The sequence below is a fragment of the Monodon monoceros genome, unplaced genomic scaffold, assembly GCF_005190385.1.
Source record: "Monodon monoceros isolate NGI ecotype Baffin Bay Population unplaced genomic scaffold, NGI_Narwhal_1 Super_Scaffold_21, whole genome shotgun sequence".
NCBI classification, from domain to species: domain Eukaryota; kingdom Metazoa; phylum Chordata; class Mammalia; order Artiodactyla; family Monodontidae; genus Monodon; species Monodon monoceros.
Window position 1 is genome coordinate 169,043,451 of NW_021703778.1, and position 20,344 is coordinate 169,063,794.

Sequence of the window (20,344 nt, forward strand, 5' to 3'; positions counted from 1 at the left end):
GCCGGGAAGTCCCCGACCAGAGGTGACCTCCTAGCAGGGGAGGTCTCCAAACCCCAGGCCCTGCGGGGCGGGCGCCCCAGGAGGGTGCTGGCGGGGCGAGGGGCGGGCGCTCAGGGCGCGGCCGGCGGCTACTCGTGGGCCGCACTGGGCCGGGGGTGCCCTCCCTCCGCCTCTTCCTCCGCGGGCCGGGCCGGGCCGGGGCGGAGCGGGGCGGCGGCATGGCGGGCAGGCGGGCCGGGGCCGGGACCGGGGTCTGGACGCTGCTTGCGCTGCTGGCGCTGCGGGCGCTCGGCGCCGCGGCGCACCCGCAGTGCCTGGACTTCAGGCCGCCCTTCCGGCCCCCGCAGCCGCTGCGCTTCTGCGCGCAGTACTCGGCCTTCGGCTGCTGCGCTCCGGAGCAGGACGCGGCGCTGGCCCGGCGCTTCGGGGCCCTGGCGGCGCGCGTGGACGCCGCGATTTGGGCCGAGTGCGCCGGCTACGCGCTTGACCTGCTGTGCCAGGTGAGCGGGCGCGCGGGGCGCGCGCCAGGGGCCTAGTTCCTAGATGGGAGGTCGGCTCTGGCAACCCCACTGGGGCAAGATCAAGGGTGGGCGGCGGGCTTTGTAACCCGAGCACACCACCCCCCCCCACCCCGGCAGGAGTAACTGGGCACGGGGCAGAGATTCGGGCATCCTGGGATGGCTCTGGGCTTTGCCATCATTAGCTTTGTGACTTGGGCTTTATCTGGGCCTCGGTTTCCCCTCCTGATGAGGTCATCACTCCCTCAGAGTTTGGGGGGCTCTTCTGCCCTGGCACCGCCTAAAGATCCCCAGTGCCGCGGCCCTGGAGAGCCCTGCCCTTGTCGGAGTACCAGGGTGGGAAGCCTTTGTCCTGCTCGGGGCTCCCCTGCGCTGCCCCCCGGGGAGATGGGAACCGCAGACCCCTGCAGAGGGCATGGTCAAAGCGCTGGACTTGGGTTTGTCGAGGGGTTTGGGGGCACACTGCTCCCAGTGAGGGCCCTTCCCCCAGCCTGGAGGAGCTGTCTGACAGCCCCTCAGTGCTCCGGGGTCCTGACGTGCACTGGTGCTCGATCCTGGGTGACCCCCGGTGCTGAGATGTCCCAGGTGATTCCAGACCATACCTTGGTTTGTGCTGTGCCCTTTTCCTGGGATGGCACTCCCACCCGGCGTAGGCATAGGCACGCTCATCCTCCAAGACTACCCCAGTGAGATCCCTTTGGTGAAACCCCTCTGCCCCTGTGGGGGCTGAGTTCCCGCTTCTGCTCACACCAGACTGTGCCTTAGCTGTTCGTTTTCCTGACTCCGGAGTGCCTGAGCAGAAGCCCTGGCCGGCAATGGGTGGAGGCTGAGAAGTCCTAAGGCTGGCCCTGGCCCCGCAGCTGGACAGTGGGAGGACCCATGGGTGGAGGGGTCCTGCCCACACAGCACAGAGTCGTAGCCTTCAGCTGGCAGGGGCAGGCGCTGATGGGAGGAGCGAGAGGGCTGGCTTAGATCCAGACATACTAGGGTTCGATCCTGGCTCTGCCACTTCCTGGCTTTGCGACCCTGGGCAGGTCATCACTGCACTTCAGTTGCATCGTGTTTACAACAGGGGCGACCCTAGCTTCCCCCCCAGGGTTGCCATGAAGACTAAATGACGCATACTCAGGGCTCAGTGGATGATTCTGCCTGGGTTTCTCTAGTGCTTCCTTGGCCCCCACTGGTTGCCCTGCCCTGAGCAGGGACTGAGTGGGGCCTACAGGCTGATTCAGGGAACGCCCAGAGTGGGAGGGACTTGCTTGGTGGTCACACAACTCAGTGGTGGCCATGGTGGCACTTGGACCACAATCGTTGCCATGTGAATGAGCCATCTGGGTAAGAAATAAGGGGGGGCTGGGAGCAGACAAGGAGACAGACCCTGGGGAGCTCCAGAATGCAAGGGGGTGGGCAGCTGTCCTTTGGCGGAGTCTGCTGAGTACCCACACTGTGCATCTCAGGGGAGCCAGAATGGTCTGGTCAAGTGTCCACCTAGCTCACCTGCCTGGGGACTCCTGGGGCAGATCTTCTGGTCTTCCCACCCTGGTCACATAGCAGAGTACGTGCATCCACCCCACTTTTTTTTAATTGAGCATTTACTATGTGCCAGGCTCAGCAGGGCCCAAAGGTGTGCAGGACTGAGGAGGGAGAAGGGAAGGCCTGCTACCCCTCCCCTGGCAGGAGGCTCCCTCTCTCCTTGGGAACCTTCCCAGTACGGCCTGGCCTTGAGCAAGCAGCGGTAGAAGGGCCACTAGCATCTCACCCCAGGCATCTCTGGGAGTGACCTCATGTCTGGAGCAAGCTTGGAGAGTACACCCGAGGCTGGATCACAGTTTCCCTGCCAGGGCCTTGTGGGAGGGAGGGAAGGAGAATGCTAGATGGGGGATGGTATTCTCTGCAAGCCAAGGCTGCGTCTGGATTCAGCACCTCCAGATTTCCACGAGGGGAGGTGGCCAAGGTACTTTATTTACAAGCTTCAGTCAATGACGGCGTTCAGGGATCCGCACCTGCTTGGACTCCAGGTGGGGAGAGAGACCATGAAGCCATGCCTGCGCCCAAGTCCCCCCCCCCCCCCCCGAACCTGCCCCTACCTGGCACCCACAACTCCTCTAGATGCCCAGGATGGCTCCTTAGCCAGAGGCCAGTAGTCCCTCCTGGCCCCTTCAGACCCTTTCTTGGGGCTTTGCCCTCGTCCATCTGATGCCTATGTCATCAGGAGGAGAAGAGACAACTTGTGACACATGGCAGCTCAGGTCCCAGATTGATGGGAGCCAGTCCACATAGCGAACTTCCCATGTAACTGAGATGGCCTCTTTAGGTACCTAAAATCATCAAAGCATGGTTTCTGATAGGAGTCTGTGCAAAACATGCTCTGCAGGCTCAGGTACTGGGCAGACATTTCCTCGGAGCCTGTTAGGAGTTGGCCCTATGCTGGGTGCTGGGCCCAGAGGCAGTTGGCCAGTAGCAAGCTCAGTCTCAAAAGTCCCCTTGTTCAGTTCAGGAGACAGACACACAGACACTTACCAGAATGGCCAAAAGGCTTCCCAAGGGTGACTGTGGAGCCATAGTGAGAAAGGCCACACTTACCCTGAAAAAGTCAGGGAAGCCTTCCTGGAGGAGGGGACGCTGAGTTGCCTCTTGATAGTCCGTATTGTCTGAGCATTATTTCAACAAACACATGCATCATTTCAGTTTATTCCTCCCAATGATTCTATGAGGTTGGAATTTTTTCCCCTTTTATAGATGAAGACATAGGCACAGAGAGGTTAAGGAAATTGCCCAAGGTCACTCAGGGAATGGTAGACTCAGTCTCCAGTGTGCTCTGACTCCAAAACCCCTCTCTTAATCACTTGCCTGCCTTCTTGAAGCCCCACCATGTGCTGGGCCCCGGGGTCCCTGCCCTGGATGGTCTCACAGCCTATGGGGTGGACACACAAAGAGGTAATTAAGTCCTAGTCAAGCAGACCAGCTGAGCAGTGGGGAGGTGACAGCAGAAGTGGAGAGCTCACACTGCAAGCTACAGAATTACAGTTTGGTGAATGTTGTGTCTGAGATACGGACAGAGAGCTGTAGGAGCATCCACAAGGGCTGGGGGATCAGGGCCCTGAGAGAATAGAGGTGTAAGGGAAGACTGTTGAGTTGCGCTTTGTTTTGAGTCATGAATAGGAGTTTGCCAGATGCAGAAGTGGGCGAGGAGGGAACGTCCTATGAGAGAATATTGTGTACAAAGACTCAGTCTTCCTGGGGAGCTCCCTGGCCGTCCAGTGATAGGACTCAGCATTTTCACTGCTGAGGGCCCGGGTTCAATCCCTGGTCGGGGAACTCAGATCCCGCAAGCTGCATGGCGCAGCCAAAAAAAAATAGACTTGGTCCGCCTCAAGAGTAGACGGTGGACGTAAGAAGCCTTCGGGACTCAGGACCGTGGGTCATGAGTGTCAGTGATGGCACATTGGCAACCTCGGGGCAATAATGTGGGCGGGCTGTTTGCCCCTGTGCTGAAAGGCCCAGACAGCTAAGCAATGTGATACTGGGTTGGTTTTCCATGGGTTTTCTGCTGCCTCCCGCTCACTGACCACCGTGAGGCTAGTTGCCGACTGAACTCCTTGCGAGCAGCGACCGCTGCACCCTCTTGTCATTTCCTGCTCTGGACTACTTAGGCCTGGGCACCAGGTTTGTATTGTGTGTAAGTAAGAGTGCATGGGTCACGAGTAAGGGTTGGCCGGACCCAGTGGGTTTGACGCATGGATGCTGAAATTCCAGCCTGGCTCCCTGGAGGCCCTCCCTGCTCCATCTCTAGCTCTGGGTGGGGTTTTGATGAGTGGAGGCTTTCAGATTGGCTTTCAGAAGTCTGTTTTGCTCCCCACTGTGTCTCTGGAGTGCCTGGCACAGAGTTGGCACCCAGTAAACACTTGTTGAATGAAACTCTGCTGAGTAATCTGAGAAAAGCCCTGGTCTGGGCATTGTGAGGCCTGGGTCTGAGCCTTGGCTTGGCCACTTTTTGGCACCTGGCCTTCTTTAAGCCTCAGGTTCTCATCTATACAGTAGAAATCACAATGACCCTACCTCGCAATGACTAAATGAGGCGTGTGTGCACACAGACCCTCCCTGGTCCACCCATGGCTGCTGGCTGGACTCACAAGAGGCTCCAGGGGAACCGTGGGAGAGGTGGCACTGCACAGAGGCCAGGGCCTGGCCGTCTGGAACATGTGGAAATGCTTTCCCTGTCTGGGCCTGGGCAGTACTGACCAGAAACACAAGCACGTCACCAAGTGGCCCTCAGCCCCACAGTAGCAGTAGTTGGGCCAGGAGGACAGGCCGTGGTGTGACTAAAAGCCACGGTCGTGTAAAGGGAGGGTACGGCCCCTGGCCAGGAGCCTGAGAACACAGTCAGGAGGGCAGCCTGCCACCCTCTGCCCCTGAGGGCCTCCTGTTGGAACCCAGCCTGGCCCTGCCTGTGAGGGCGGAGCGTGTGCCTGTCTGCGCCTCCCCTGCTGTGGGAAGAGCATCCCCTGATGCCTCGGGGGCCCAGGCTTGAGTCAGACCGGGCCTTGGCCTGGTGAGCTCACGCAGGGGGTGGGCGGGGGGTACCAGACTCATAACAGTTACATATGCTCAGGTCAGAGGCTCTAGCCGAGGGAGTCCCTTAGAGAGCCTGGGGTGCTGAGGCCTCTGCTCTGGGGGGCTCTCAGCTCTCAGCTCTCAGGTGGTGGGCGCTGGAGCCTGAAGCTGGGAGAGGCCTGGTCACATTTGTTGCCACTGCCTGGGTTCCCAGAAAGCAGAACCTGGGGCAAAGCTCATGGCTCTTTCCCTTATTATGGTGAGAGGACGCTGTAAGCAGACGTGGCAAGGGGCAGAGGGAGAGCCCAGTCACGGATGCAGTTGCGAGTCGGCTGCTGCCAAACGTGACTGATGCTTGAAATGGCAAGACTGTGGTTCCAAGAAACATACAAACTGTGAATCAGGACTGTCCTGGGGCGGGGGGCGGGGGGAGGAAGGCGGAGCAGGTTATCTGTCAGTTCCCTTCTCCCAGGGGTCAAAGGTCTGTCACATCAGGCATTAACTCCCCCACATTCCGGATGGGGCCCACGTGGGAGACGAGTGGGGTCCCAAGCGTCTCATCAGTGGGGATGCCCTCGGTGGGAGGTGAGGGGTGAGCCACGGCTGTTGGGTTTTGCCCTGTGACGTTAGACCCCAGGACCAGTGAGGTCAAGAAGGTCTGAAGAGGTGCCCGGGGGTGGGGGGGTTCCTGATTCATTTGTGTCACAGAACAACAGCCCTGGTAGCAGAGGACAGCCCCAGGGCCCTGCCTGGGAGGGGCTGAGCCCAAGGTGACTAAGGGATGGAGGAAGGGGGTCCCGGTGGTCAGGGGGACATGTGGGCATGTGCGTAATCAACGCACTCACACGTGTACATGCACCAGCCTCCCCGGTGCTGGGAGGATGCGGTTGGCCTGAGACCAAACCCAGATCCTCCATGCTGACCGATGGCGCTGGGTGACACTGGAGGGCCCACACCTGGGTCTCCCCATCTGTAGCACTCTCACTCTCATGGGCTCTTTTTTTTTTTTTAATTAATTAATTATTTATTTATTTTTGGCTGCACTGGGTCTTTGTTGCTGCGCGTGGCTTTCTCTAGTTATGCCAAGCGGGGGCTACTCTTCGTTGCAGCGCGTGGGCTTCTCATTGCAGTGGCTTCTCTTGTTGCAGAGCTCGGGCTCTAGGCACGCGGACCTCAGTAGTTGTGGCTCGCGGGCTCTAGAGCGCAGACTCAGTAGTTGTGGCGCACGGGCTTTGTTGCTCCGCGGCATGTGGGATCTTCCCGGACCAGGGCTCGAACCCACGTGTCCTGCATTGGCAGGAGGATTCTTAACCACTGCGCCACCAAGGAATCCCCCCTTCATGGGCCCTTGTGATGATTAAATGAATAATGGAGGGAGGAGCCCTTATTCCCTGTTAAGGGCTGGTCAGGGTGGGTCAGTGCTCAGCACAATCCCTAGGTATTCACTGTGGGCCTCCTATGTGCTAGACATGGTCTCAGGCTCTGGGATACGGCAGTGCCCAAGACAGGCAAAACTCCTGCCCTCGTGGAATTTAGGTTCTGAGGAAGACAGACAATAAACATGTAAACACACTGATTTTATAATAATATCAGGGAATGTTAAGATTTTGTTTTTTAAGCCGAGTCAGAGGCCAGGAGGGAATGGGGGTGATGGCTGGGTGGTCAGGGAAGACTTCCTGGAGGTGCCCCTTGAGTAGGGATCTAAAAAAAGTGAAGTGAGGGAATTCCCTGGTGGTCCAGTGGTTAAGAATCCATGCTTCCAATGCAAGAGATGCAGGTTCGATCCCTGGTCGGGGAACTAACATCCTGCGTGCCATATGGTGTGGCCAAAAAAGTTAATTAATTTTAAAAATTTAAAAAGTGGAGTGAGTCATGGAGGTATAGGGCAGAGGCAGCATATTAAAAGAGAAGGTGTATAAAAATGCCTCAGATCCTTTCTGGCACACAGTAGGTGCTTAAGATTAGCTCCTGATGCTAATGTTAGTAGTAGGAGTGATAGTGTGGTTATTCTAACAGAAGCATCAAGGTGAGAGAGAAGGAATGAAGGCGAGGAGATACCGGCCCTGTGTGCTGCTGCTGTAGTTGAGACAGTTGGTGGTAATGGACAGATGGCGTCCTCCCATTTTACAGAACAGCAGACTGAGGTTCTAGGAGATGGGATGACCTGCCCGAGGTCACACAGCTGGTAAGACCACCCCGGAGCATCCCTGAGCCGTCCCTGTCTGTGCAGGAATGCTCGCCGTATGCGGCCCACCTCTACGACGCAGAGGATCCATCCACGCCCCTGAGGACTGTGCCCGGGCTCTGCGAGGACTACTGCCTGGACCTGTGGCAGTCGTGCCGGGGCCTCTTCCGCCACCTGTCGCCCGACCGCGAGCTCTGGACGCTGGAGGGCAACCGCGCCAAATTCTGCCGCTACCTGTCCCTGGATGACACGGACTACTGCTTCCCGCACCTGCTGGTCAATGAGAACCTCAACTCCAACCTGGGCCGTGTGGTGGCCGATGCCATGGGCTGCCTGCAGCTCTGTCTGGAGGAGGTGGCCAATGGGCTGCGCAACCCCGTGGCCATGGTCCACGCCCAGGACGGCTCCCACCGCTTCTTCGTGGCCGAGCAGCTGGGGCTGGTGTGGGTCTACCTGCCTGATCGCTCGCGGCTGGAGAAGCCCTTCCTGAACATCAGCCGGGCTGTGCTCACCTCGCCCTGGGAGGGTGACGAGCGGGGCTTCCTGGGCCTCGCCTTCCACCCCAGCTTCCGGCACAATGGCAAGCTCTACGTCTACTACTCAGTGGGCGTGGGCTTCCACGAGTGGATACGCATCAGTGAGTTCCGGGTCTCCGAGGATGACATGAACGCTGTGGACCACGACTCGGAGAGGTGGTTCCCTGGGAGCCCAGGCGGGAGGGGCGGGGCTGTGAGCATGGATGAGCCCTGGCGTGACCACACATGGCCAACTGGAGTTGTGCCCCTCAGGAGTTGTGAAATATTTTGAATGTCACGCTTGGTGAGGGGGCCGAACCCCCTGTTCTGGGGTCAGGGGAGGGGTAGTTGCCAAACAGACATCACCGGGTCATGTCCAACTCCTGGATCAGGTACTTTAGATGGTGCCTTTCATTTGGTTCTCATACAGCCCCATTTTACAGATGAAGAAGTGGAGGCTCAGAGAGGTAACGGGACTGTTAGGTCACACAGCTAGGAAGTGTCAGAGCTGGAACCCTGGTCTGTCTGCCTCCCTCCCAGGCCCAACCCACTGCTCCTACCAGGGCACTGTGGCCCCAAGGCCCCAGTCTCACCTGGCCCCACCTCCTATTTCTCACCTGGACCTTCTGCCCCCCAGGCAGATTGCTCTCCTCCCCACCCTCCCCCAACAGCTTTATCCGTTCCTTGCCTCCAGGCCTCTGCTCCTCTCAACACCCAGCCTGCTCTCTGGGTATTAGTTATGCCCCAGCTGTTTTCAAAACAGGTTTGACCTAGCCTGGCAAGAAGGGCATACATAATCTGTCTCCAATGGGAAAATAAATCCTGTACCAGGTAACTCAAATAGGCAGAATTTGATACTGGGAATTAGTTCCTCGGGTGTTGGAAATGATGAACGAGCAACCTGGAGAAGAAGGGAGGCAACTCTGGGTTTAACAACTGGAGGGAGCTGCCTCCGTCTCTTGGGCTGTGAGAAGTGGGGTTACTGGAGCCCCTGAGCTGGGGCCACTTGGTGGAAGCTAGAACCATGGTGGACCTGGGTCAGGGGAGCTGGAGCCAGCTGGAGCCAGGGACTGCCAAGACACTGCCTGAAACAGACAGAGAGAGAGAGAGGGAGAAATACCGCTGCCTCTCCACCTGCTACTCCCCACTCCCCGCCCTCCAGTCTCTGGCCAGTGCCTTCCACTGGCTGAACCTAGCTGGAGGCCACGTAGCGGAGGAGCATGGGAAATGTAGTTTTCAGGAGCTGGCCCCCTGAAGTAGAGGAGCATGTAAGGGGAGGACCAGGACTGATCTGAGGGCAAATAGACAAATAATAGCACATGATGCATTCAATAAAATTGTAAACTCTTGACATTGAACTTATAAAAAGAAGGAGTTAAGTATGCTGGCTAATGTGAGGTCTAATATAGATTTTGCCTGTGAGCTTCCCGGCAGCCAGGGCAAAAGGAGAAAACATAATTCTCATTACCTTATATGAGGCTGCACAACCAGTTCTCCAAGAGAGGCCAAGTTTATCACATGGATCTCACAGAGGGGAGAGAGAGGGACAGAGTGGATGTGTCTTCAATGGTGACTTTTAAATATTGATTCCTGATGAAGGCTGAAGGTGGAACACAAAATAAACAGATGAATATATTGCAGAGTTAGGGTTCAGCAAAGGCTCTATGGGGACCTCACAAGTACAAGCCTAGAAATTGACTCTTGCAGGGGCAGAAGTAGTCACAGCTGGCTCAGGGCAGAGCCAGGAGTGAGTGATCATCCTTGCCTGAGTCAGCTGTCAGTCTCTGTTCTCAGGGCTGAGACCCCAATGGGAGATGGACCGACAGTCTGAGCTGTCCTCTCCATGGAGGACCTGGAGTTTGGGGTTGTGTATGACTTACCAAGTCGTGTGTGTTGGCCTCACAATAGAAAGGCTTCTGGTCTTGGCTCTGAAGGTCCAAAGTCCTGGGTTCAAGTTGCTTGACATTTCTGTATCTCGGGTTTCTCATCTGTATTAATAAGGGCTTGGCAAGTCAGTCACCAATCCTGGAAAACCTAAACCAGCCCAAGCATTTCGATCAGAGGGAATTTAGTACAAGGAGTTGGCTACAAAGGGATTGGGAGGGATGGAGAAGGAAAAGGGGATGGTCAGGTTACCTAAAGATGAGTTCCTGTGAGAAGCTAGAGGAACAAAAGGCAAAAGCATCTTTGTGCTGCTGAGTTTTGCCCCTCCTGGTACCCAGATGTCTGGGTGGAAACCCAGGAGTCCATATTTGCCAGCCACTGTTGCCCTTCCTGCAACCACCCCTTCTGGAGGCAGCACCAGAAACCAGGGAAATGTGGCCCCTCCCTTCTCCTTGCCTTCCATCGTCCCTTGGCAAGCCCCTAACCAGAAGCCAGCTGGCTGGCAGTATGGTGGAAGGTTCCGCCCTGGCAGGAAAGGAGGTTGCTGAGGAATGAGTGTGATTGAGCACAACCCACACCATCCAGCCCACCTCCTTAGAAGCTACAGCACATAATCAATGAGAGAGTGTGTCAGAAGTGCTCGGCTTAAGTGGCTGGCGTGTGGGTAGCTATGATGATGAAGAAACCAGTTGTGCCAGTGATTGGGTCAACAGCTTCGCTTGATCCTAACAGGACAGGTGCTAGCTGTGGGGAGAGTGGAAAAAGCGCTAGACCAGAACTAGAAGTCCTGAGTTCTAGTCCCAGCTCTGCTATCTACGGGCTGTGTGACCTTGGGCAAGTTGCTCAACCTCTCTGAGCCTCTCGGTTCTCATTGGCACAATGGCGTGAATTATTCCTCCTGCCCAGCCTGCCATATCCTTATAAAAATCACCTGCTATAAAGGATATGAAAAGTCTTTCCAAATATGAAATGGCATCCAGGAGACAGGAGGTTTTATTGCTGTGATCTTGTTTTGTGTTTTGGCTGAGGTTTTTTTTGGGGGGGGGCGGGGTGCTTATCTTCTTTTAGGATAATCCTGGAGATCGAAGAACCAGCCTCGAACCATAATGGGGGCCAGCTGCTCTTTGGGGATGATGGGTACCTCTACATCTTTACTGGAGATGGCGGGATGGCTGGAGACCCCTTTGGAAAGTTTGGAAATGCCCAAAACAAGTATGTTCTGATTTGGTTGGCTGGTGGGTTGTTTTACGTACTCCTAGTTTACATACTATCCTGGAGGGTGGGGGTTACTTCCTCAGCCACGAAGTGCAGGGTAGTAGAAAGGGCTTTGGACCCCAGCTCAGTCTGCAGCTAGCTAGCTGGGGGACCCAGTCACTTCCTCTCATCAGTTAGAGAAGAAGAAGAATCCCCATGGGGGATAATAATCATCATTATCTAGTCATGAAGAACAAAGGCCGTCACGTTGTCATGGGTACCTGAGAGGTGACATCACAGAGCCTCTGGGAAGATCAGATTTTCTCTGAAGTCTGCCCAGCCCTTCTGGAGCCAGAGGAAGGGAAAGGGTGTTTTCCAGACCTAATGGGGAGTGTGGGCTGGTTGGGGCAGGGCTGTGTGGCTGGGCATGTGGGTTTTCTGCCCCAAGGGTCACCCAAGATGGCCCAGAAATTGAAGCATAGTCTTGCTTTCAGTTCCTCACTTCTGGACTTGAGTAGATGGCCTGCCACCATTCCCCTCCTTACACACACACACACAAGTCTCGTGCATATAGATGAGGATATCCAGGAGTCTGAGGGCAGCCTCCTCCATTCTCTTAGTCAAAATCACAAAACCTTCCTCAGCCCAGAAAGTAAAAAGAGCGAGTATGCTGTTGGTTACAGCAATTAAAGTGCTCCCAATTTGTGACTTGTGCTTTCATATGTGACAGCGTAAGAATCATTGCAACGGTCTCATGTTTGGGATGTATTTAGAGATGAAGTTGAGAAAATAGAAATTAAGGATTTGTGGATAATTGGACAGGACTTAAAACATTACTTTGCTGTTAGGAGTTTTGCCCACTTATATATCAAAGCTTGGTGCGTGGTGTATGGGCTCCGGGGAGTAATCTGTAGCTTGGTGCTGAGCAGACTGGAGCGTATGAGAGGAACTCACTGGGGCAAAACCTAGAAGTCCACAATAGGGGATTAACTGTGGGACATCTACTGGGGGAGAGCATTTTATCATCATGAAAGAGAATACTTGTGAGGTACCTTTAATGAGGAGGGAAAAGCTTGGGTGCTGATGCTATGTGAGAATGATGGGGTACACAGTTGCATCAAATGGGCGGACCAGCCAGTCCTGCCTTGAAAAGCAAGCCAAAGGGAGTGCACCAAAATGCTAACAGCTAGGGGAAAACCACGCAGTAAGTAAGCGCATCCAAACATCACAGATGAAGAGGGCGTACATCTTTAAGCATGTTACAGGTTCCATCATGTGTCACTTTTGTTATGCAATGAATGAGACCCAAAAGCCGCTCACCCCCAGTGGCTGCATGGAGGTTAGGGCTGCACCCCGTTCTGCGTGGCTCTGGAGGGCACATCCTGAGGTCTCCTCGCTCCAAGGGCTCCAGAAGCTGATGTTGCACGGTGCCGAGGAGTGGCCTCGCTTCCGGTCCAGAGCTGCCTGAGGAATCTGGCAAGTTGTCCCCCTCATCTTTGAGATCAGGGTGGTGTGTGTGGAGTGTGGGGTGAATGAAACCGCTTCTGAGGCCTGTTTGGCTCCCTGGCATGCTGCGATGGCACTGGGGCTGTATGAGAGAGATGGCGAGTACCCCAGCCTCCCATTTCCTGCTAAGATCTGAGGTGCTCTCTCTCCCGTCTCCCTGCCCTGGCCTGTACCCTTGTATGGGACACTTGACTTTGATTGCAGGTGTTCATTCATTCGCTCAGCAAACACTTCATGAGCACCTGCTACGTGCCAGTCACTGTGCTAGGTGCTGGAAGAAAGCTGTAAATAGAAATAATTTTTTCTGGTATGATTTGCACCCCGTAGCACAGCCCTGTGAGGAGGCAGGAAAGAGAGGGGCCACCTAATATCACAGTGGATGACACCAAGGTCCGGGGCGATTAGAAAGTGTGGTAAAGAGCTTGGATTTCTGCAGCCAGGCTGCCTAGGCTGGATCCCAGTCCTATCATTTCCTGGGAATGTTTTATGCCCTTTCTGAGCTCAGCTGCCCCATCTGTAAAAAGGGGATCACAATAGCACCCACCTACCTAAAAGATTCGTTGTGAGGATGAAACAAAGCAATAGATGGTATGTATGCCCAATACTTAGGACAGGGCCTGGGACTTGGTAAGGTGCCCGATAAATGTCGAATGAATGAATGAGGTTACCCAGCTGGTAAGTGGCTGAGGAGGTCGTGAACCTGGGGTCTCTGGCCGCACAGCCGAGGCTCTCCTTGCACCTGGGTTGGCCGTGGGCCCCGGGCCCCGGCACCCCCATCCCCGCACCTGCCCCGCGGTGCCCGAGCCCCTGGCGCGGGGACACCCCGAGCCGGCTCCTTCTCTCACCCGGCCCGCAGGTCGGCGCTGCTGGGCAAGGTGCTGCGCATCGACGTGAACCGCAACGAGCGCGGCCCGCTCTACCGCATCCCGTCCGACAACCCATTCGTGGGCGACCCCGCCGCGCGCCCAGAGGTCTACGCCCTCGGGGTGCGCAACATGTGGCGCTGCTCCTTCGACCGCGGCGACCCGGCGTCGGGCGCGGGCCGCGGGCGCCTCTTCTGCGGCGACGTGGGCCAGAACAAGTTCGAGGAGGTGGACCTGGTGGAGCGCGGCCGCAACTATGGCTGGCGCGCCCGCGAGGGCTTCGAGTGCTACGACCGCAAGCTGTGTGCCAACACCTCCCTCGGTGACCGCCCCCCGCCCCCTACCCCCGCGCCCTCGAGAACCTGTCTCCCCGGATCTGACCCCCACTCCACGGCTGTGCGCCCGCGCCTCCCTCCGCGGCCAACCGCGCCCCCGACCGGGACTTCCTTGCCCGCGCAAACCCATGCCCTCCCCCCCGCTTTACAAACTTGAAACACCACCCTTTCTGGTTGACTGTCTGGGGTCCTCTCGGGAACCTCCCCCCATCCCCTCCCTCCCCCCCCCCCCCCCCCCCCCCCCGCAAGACTCAGGACCACCCAAGAAGCCCGGTTGGGAACCGGCCGCAGACTCACCCAGCCTCTCCCGCCCCTGCAGATGTTGCGCTGCCGATTTTCGCCTACCCGCACCGACTGGGCAAGTCGGTCACTGGGGGCTACGTGTACCGGGGCTGCGAGTACCCGAACCTGAACGGCCTCTACATTTTCGGAGACTTCATGAGCGGGTAAGTGGCCTGACAACATTTCTGAGGGGGCAGGGACTGCAGAGGTGAAGGGTGGGGGAATGTACAACACCCTTGACAGCCCCGGGGCCATCTGGCTCCTGCGAGCCAGGACCTGCCGTTGCGCCAACAGGCCAGAGAGGTCACCCTGCTGGAGAGAGGGGAGCTGGGGCTCCAGCTGGGGTCTGCCCGTGGGACCCGTGGAGCCATGCTTTACGGCAGTGTTGCCTCCACCCACTGAGCCCCTAGAGGGTGTGTGTGTGTGTGTCTGGGAGAGGGGTTGGGATGAGTCACACCCCAAACAGGTTTCAGAGGGAGTAGAACATACCTCCCAAGCCTCCTGTGGGTCAGACTTTCTCCCCAGGGGAGCTTATGGAGACTCATGACCGTCTCGTTCTCCTGTTGTATAGAGGGGGAAAACTGAGGACCAGAGAGGCCCAGGGAAGCTATACACCTGGCATGATGTTTAAAAGTACAGCTGAGACGGCCTATGTTCAAAGCCTGGCACGCTTGTTAGCCATGTGACCTTGAGCCGGTTACTTCACCACTCTGTGCTTTAGTTTCCTCATCTACAAAATGATAATAGTACCTGCTTACTAGGGTTGTTTGAGACCTGTTCGTACATATACAGCACTTAGAATCTAGAATGTGCTCAATTTCTGTGTTTTGTTTTTGTTTGCTTGTTTAATAAGGTGGAAGGATCTGTTGGTTACCTGAGGACCCTTCCAGCCTCATGTGAAATGAATTTTTTGTTTGTTTGCCACACCGTGCAGCTTGTAGGATCTTAGTTCCCTGACCAGGGATTGAACCCGGGCTCCCTGTAGTGGAAGCGTGGAATTCTAACCACTGGACCACCAGTTCTTAATCATTCCCACCCTAGCCTCTCCATGTAAGGGCAGCTGAACTGGGTCCCTCGGGAGAGGAAATAAGGAAGCCCGAGGCTGGCAGAATTCTTACCTCCTCCAGACTGCTGACCTAGGGTGGCTTTGTGGCCAGTGCATCTACAGCTGGAGCTGACAGAGAACCCTGACCTGGGCCTCTGGTTGCTGGGTCCTTCTCCCAGCTTAGGGTCTCCCTCTGGGACTCAGTTATCTCATCTGGAAAATGGGTCTAGATGAAACCCCCTTTTTTTTTACCGTGATTCTCCTTTTTCCCTTCTGCTGTCCCCCAGGAGTGCCCAAGCCACCTGAACACAGAAATTCAATGAATTTTGCCAACACTTCCCAAACCCCTCTGCTGGGTCAGGCTTCGTGCCAGGGCCAAAGCAACAGAGTTGACGAGTACCTTGTACCCAAGTCAGGGAGACAGACCCACACTCGGTCCACTCGAGTCCAGCCTCAGAGAGCCTGTGAGCGGTGCTGGGAAAGCCCAGCACAGGGGCAGTCAGGAGGGCTTCCCAGAGGAGGGGATGACCAAGCAGGGCCTGAAAGTATCAACAGGTGATTGACAGGCATAGAAGGGAGTAAGGGACAAGATCAACATTTTCTGAAGATGCCAAATTCTCCATTTCATGCTCCGAAGTGGAGGCAGCTCCAGAGTATGTGGAAACTCCTGGGCACCAGCCTTGGAGGCTTCTGAACCGGAAGTCAGCTCCTGACTGCCTCCTGCTGGTCAGCAGGTGGGGTTGAGCTGAGGGGGCAGGAACCAAGCTGGCCTTGTCACCCCTGTGCTTCTCCTGGTACGTAGCAGGTGTTCAGTAAAGCCTGCACCTGAGTCCGGCTTCATGGATGTGCGGCCTGTGCGCTTACATGAGGCTCCGTCTCAGAAGTGCCCACGCTTGGTTTAATGCTCTGCTGTTACTGTCTTGAAATTTTTAGTACTTTTTGAACAAGGGGCTCTGAATGCTCACTTTGCACTGGACCCTGCAAGTTATGTATGGTCCTGGTTGCATGGATAATAGATGATTGGATGGATGGATTGGTAGGTGGGGTTCCCTCGGGCGCCCTGCCAGGCATGACCCCACAGCCCATCCTCCTTCGCAGACGTCTGATGTCCCTCCGAGAGAACCTGGGGACAGGCCGGTGGCGGTACAACGAGATCTGCATGGGCCGTGGCCAGACCTGTGCGTTCCCGGGCCTCATCAACAACTACTATCCACACATCATCTCCTTCGCGGAGGACGAGGCCGGTGAGCGCTCCTGAGGCCTCTGCATCCAGGCTGCCGATGCCTGGGACTGTGCCCCACCCCATGGGTCCTTCTGGCCTGGGATTCGAGGGATGGCATCTCAGGCCTGAAATCACCTTCTGGCTGGAGAGTGACGTGTTCAGAGGGCTTGAGCCTTGCTTCGGTGTCAGTTCTCACTCATCTGAGCTTCCATTTCCTTATCTGGAAGATGGGAGCAGTGGTCCCCGTCCTTCCCTTTCCCCAACTCTCACCCTGGGCAGGCTTGCCAGGAGGGATAGCGTGACCCCACAAGTAAGAGTCCAGGGCAGTTACGGGACCAGGAAAGGATCTGTGGTGGTGGAAATGCAGGCAGGTGGGGGAAGAGTGCCTCCCTGGGGACCTCCAGCTCCCTGGGTTCCTGATGGCAAATGTATCGGGGCCTGTAAATGAAGCCGCGTTGTCTTCAGAAAGTGGTGGGCACCGCTTTCTTGCCTGTTAGTGGGTCCCCCATTCAGGCACTTGTGTTTTCAATGCAAGGAGCAGAGGGGGAGGGGAGAGGAAGAAGGAACATGGAGGCTGGATCCCGCCTTTGTCCTTGGCCCCGGATTGTCCCTGGACAAAAGCTGAGGGGCCCCCAGTGGGGCCTGGTGGATGCTTGGCCAGGTTACTAAGCAACGCCTTTCCAGGGGCCTTTCGAGAGGTGTCCCCTGCAGGGCCCAGTGCCCAGAGCCCCCAGGCCTGAGTCTGGAAAACCTTTGTTGAACCGATACCCGTCAGAGTCTAAATTTTCAAAAGGGCAGCCTCAGACCCCACCACCCTCCCTGAGCCCACTGGGCCCTTGAAAGCCATTTCTTTTGGTCATTAGGGAGTTAACATGTTTTGGAAAGGGGGGGATGCCCTCCCCCCACCCTCCTCCGCCTCCAGAGCCCAGACCCAGAGGAGGGCCTGGAAAACGCAGTTCCCAGGGGGCCCTTCCTCAGCCCTCTGAGTGACAGCAAGGGATGGACAGCCAGGAGGAGGCCCCTCAAAGACAGACAGCCCAGGGATAGCATGTTGGTGAGTTGGGCAGGTGGTCCCGGAAGGCACAGAGACCTGGGGGTCTGATGCCAGCAAACGTCTCCCAGCTCCTTCTGGCCTCTGCCTTTCTGCATGATCTTCTGACACCTGCAAATTGCAAAACAAGGACCTCTGCTGGCCCAGTGTCCTCCAGGGACAGTCCATACCGCAGACACCAGGAGGGTAGTGTGGCCCTGGGCAGGGCTTAGCAGTGCCATGGGGGCTCCCCGCCCGTGCACGGGGTTGGGGGCTTCCCGCAGATTAAGGCTGGATGGGGCCTTGGGGTGCACCCGGTCCAATGCTGTCACTTTACAGATGGGGAAACTGAGGCTGACTTTTCCTGCCTGGTCGTGGGGTGGGTGGCACTGGACATAGCCTGGCCCCTGGAGGCCTCCCAGAGCAGGACCTCAAGCTCAAGCTTGGTCAGGCAAAGGCAGACAATGGAGAAGGGCATCCAGGCCAAGGGAGCAGCATGTGCGGAGAGCTCCGAGTTGCTCCAGCGCCTGGAGCATAGGGTCAAGGAGGGCTGCACAGCCAGGGAGGGGACCGTGGCCGCTCCCAAGGGCCTCTCTCCAGAAAGGAGCCCAGAAAGGGAAGTAAGGCTCAAAGCCACATGCAAATTCATAGCTGTGCCTATGGACCCTCCAGCAGGGGCCTGCTTGCCAGGGGCCCTGCTCCCTCCCACAGGGTGCATCACACCTTGTGGGCCTATTCCTCCCCCCCCCAACTTGACACCCCCCCCACCCCACTCCCACCGGCCACGCTCCCACCACCCACCAAGTCAGGGCTGGTGCTCCTGGAGGGAGGTCAGGGGCCATTGACCACTCAGCATCCTGCCCTCCCCAGCCCCCAGCTCCCTGCCACAGCTGGTCTACCCCAGTTGCACAGGTCACCTCTCAAGTGTCTTCCCCTTCCAGAATTCCCCAGGTTTCCTGGGCCTTGATTCTCAAACACCTCCCTCGTGCAGCCCTCCCTGACTGCACCAGTCACCAGGGACATGCTTTTCTTCAAGCTCCCTTCTCACTGTCTGTATTGGCCGCTCCTTGGGGAAACCACCCCCGCCCCCATCCTTGGGAGGGCTCTCTGCTGCCTCTTACAAGGACAGAAGGTATTAGCATGGCTGAACCATCACAATGAGCCACATGTGGCCTGTGTCTGGGCCTCCCAGCTACCACATCTCCTACATTAGTGTGGGCTTGGGGACAGCAGATGTTTCTGAGTTCCAGGCCTGCTTAACCATTCACCAGTTGCGTGACTTTGGGCAAGTCACCTGACCTCTCTGAGCCTCTGTTTTCTCATCTGGAAGCTGAGAATAATGAAGCTTAATTCCTGGGCATGGGTACCTGTGGCAGCAAGGGCCATGGGGCAGGATGGGGGTGGGGAGAGAGCAGAGGACTCAATTTCCCTGAGAGCATCCGTGACACCAGGTGCTCATAATTCCATTTCTACAAACAGAGGCTCTGCATGGGGCTGTCCCGGAGCTGCTGGAGCTCACATGGGGCGAAGTGCAGGGTCTGAGATTCACACTAGAGGCTCCCGAAGCACGAACTCTTCTGCCCCTGCTACTTGCCTGGGAGGTGCCTGCTGGTCAGTGGAGAGAGACTGTGTCCCCAAGGACTTGGCAGGACCTGGAGCCTGGGCAACGATGACAATAGCAGCAGCAGTAATAATTAATACGGATGGAGCATCTACTCTATGCTCTTTTCATCCTCACAACAGCCCGATGAGGCAGGCCCATTGTGGGGATGAGGAAGCTGCGTCATCAGGAGGCAGTCAGTGGGGAGCTGGGCTGTGGACCTCTGTTCGTGCTCAGAGGTGTGTGATCCTGGGCATGAAACCCAGGCAGGGACCAGAGGTGGGGCTGGGTCACCAGGGAGGAGACAAGAGTCCAGAGGTCAGAGCCTGGGAGGGTCCGGGCAGAGCAGCCGGCAGCCCGGGAGGCTGTGCTGCAGAGGCCCCTGGGCACATCTGGACGCCTTTCTCAGCCTCGGTTTCCAGTTCTGGGGACTGGAGAGTTACACTGACCTGCAGCATTTCCCCTCCTGGCTCACTGAGGTTGGGGTGCACCTCAGAACTGAGGTGGGGCCGTGGGGCTGGCCGGGATGGTATTCCAGGCAGTGTTCTCACTTCTTGCCTCGTTTCTTGTCCAAGGGGAGCTGTACTTCATGTCAACGGGTGTGCCGAGTGCCACAGTGGCACGTGGGGTTGTCTACAAAGTGATCGACCCCTCCAGGTGAGTCCCCCCCACCCCACCCCCGTCATGGCCTCAGCTCCTACCGTCTTCCAGGAGCCCTTCCTTCCATTACCTCATTTCCCCTCTCTACCACTCCTTAAGGTGGTTGTGGTTAATATGCCCATTTTTCAGATGAGAAAACTGAGGCCCAGAGAGGAGACGTGACTAGCTAAGTTCATACTGCTGGTGAGGGGCAGATCTAGGATTCAAAACCGATCTGCCAGCCTCAAAGTCCAGTTCTATTCTTGCTAAGTGGGCGCCCAAGATACCAGTGGGGGCCCATAAATATGGGCCCCACCATCACATTTTTTTAAATTCTTTTTTTAAATTTTAGAACAGTTTTAGATTTACAGACAAGTTGCAAAGATAGTACAGAGTTTCCCATATACCCCTCACCCAGTTTTCCCTATTATTAACATCTTACATTATCATGGTACATTTGTCACAATTAATGAACCAATATTGGTACATTACTATTCATTAAATGTCACACTTTTTTTTTTTTAAATTGAGGTAACTCCATACTTTAAAAACAAAAGGATGTCTCTAGTTTTTCCCTAGTGTCCTTTTCTCCGGGATCGCATACAGAATCCCACATTGCAGTTAGTCATCATGTCCTGTTAGCTTCCTCTAGTCTGTGACAGCTTCTCAGACATTCCTTGTTTACCACACTTTTCTGTTGAAAGCACAAAGCTATTAATTACTGACATAACTATTTATCAAGAAAAACATAAGCGCTTGCTCCTTTCCTCTCCCTGAGGCCTCGGCCCTCTTTGGATTTATGTCATTGTGGAGCAACACACGCAAACTTTGCATTTTTCTTCGTAGGTCTATCCTTATTTTGTATAAACATCTCCACATTGCAACATTACCCTCAGAAGGCTCCTTTTTGATGGCGGCGTAATTTTCTGTTGAGTCACTGCACCGTGATTGCCTGATCCATCCCTTGGACAT

At 56.2% G+C, this 20,344-nt stretch overlaps 1 protein-coding gene across 3 annotated transcripts in view; it reads left to right on the top strand.

Annotated features, from left to right (window-relative positions):
- Nucleotides 1–218: 218 nt before the first annotated feature.
- The window catches only part of HHIPL1 (HHIP like 1), a 29,176-nt gene continuing 9,050 nt past the window's right edge, over nucleotides 219–20,344 (top strand). For 2 of the 3 annotated variants that reach the window (XR_003796055.1, XM_029239199.1), the window contains exons 1-7: nucleotides 219–500; nucleotides 7,303–7,949; nucleotides 10,725–10,868; nucleotides 13,213–13,541; nucleotides 13,874–14,000; nucleotides 15,980–16,125; nucleotides 19,309–19,390. Coding sequence is in view for 2 of the 3 variants with exons in the window: in XM_029239199.1 (XP_029095032.1) it covers nucleotides 219–500; nucleotides 7,303–7,949; nucleotides 10,725–10,868; nucleotides 13,213–13,541; nucleotides 13,874–14,000; nucleotides 15,980–16,125; nucleotides 19,309–19,390 (1,757 nt within the window). In the remaining variant the exon portion in view is untranslated. The remainder of the gene's footprint in view (nucleotides 501–7,302; nucleotides 7,950–10,724; nucleotides 10,869–13,212; nucleotides 13,542–13,873; nucleotides 14,001–15,979; nucleotides 16,126–19,308; nucleotides 19,391–20,344) is intronic. The other variant, XM_029239200.1, reaches the window with a different exon arrangement.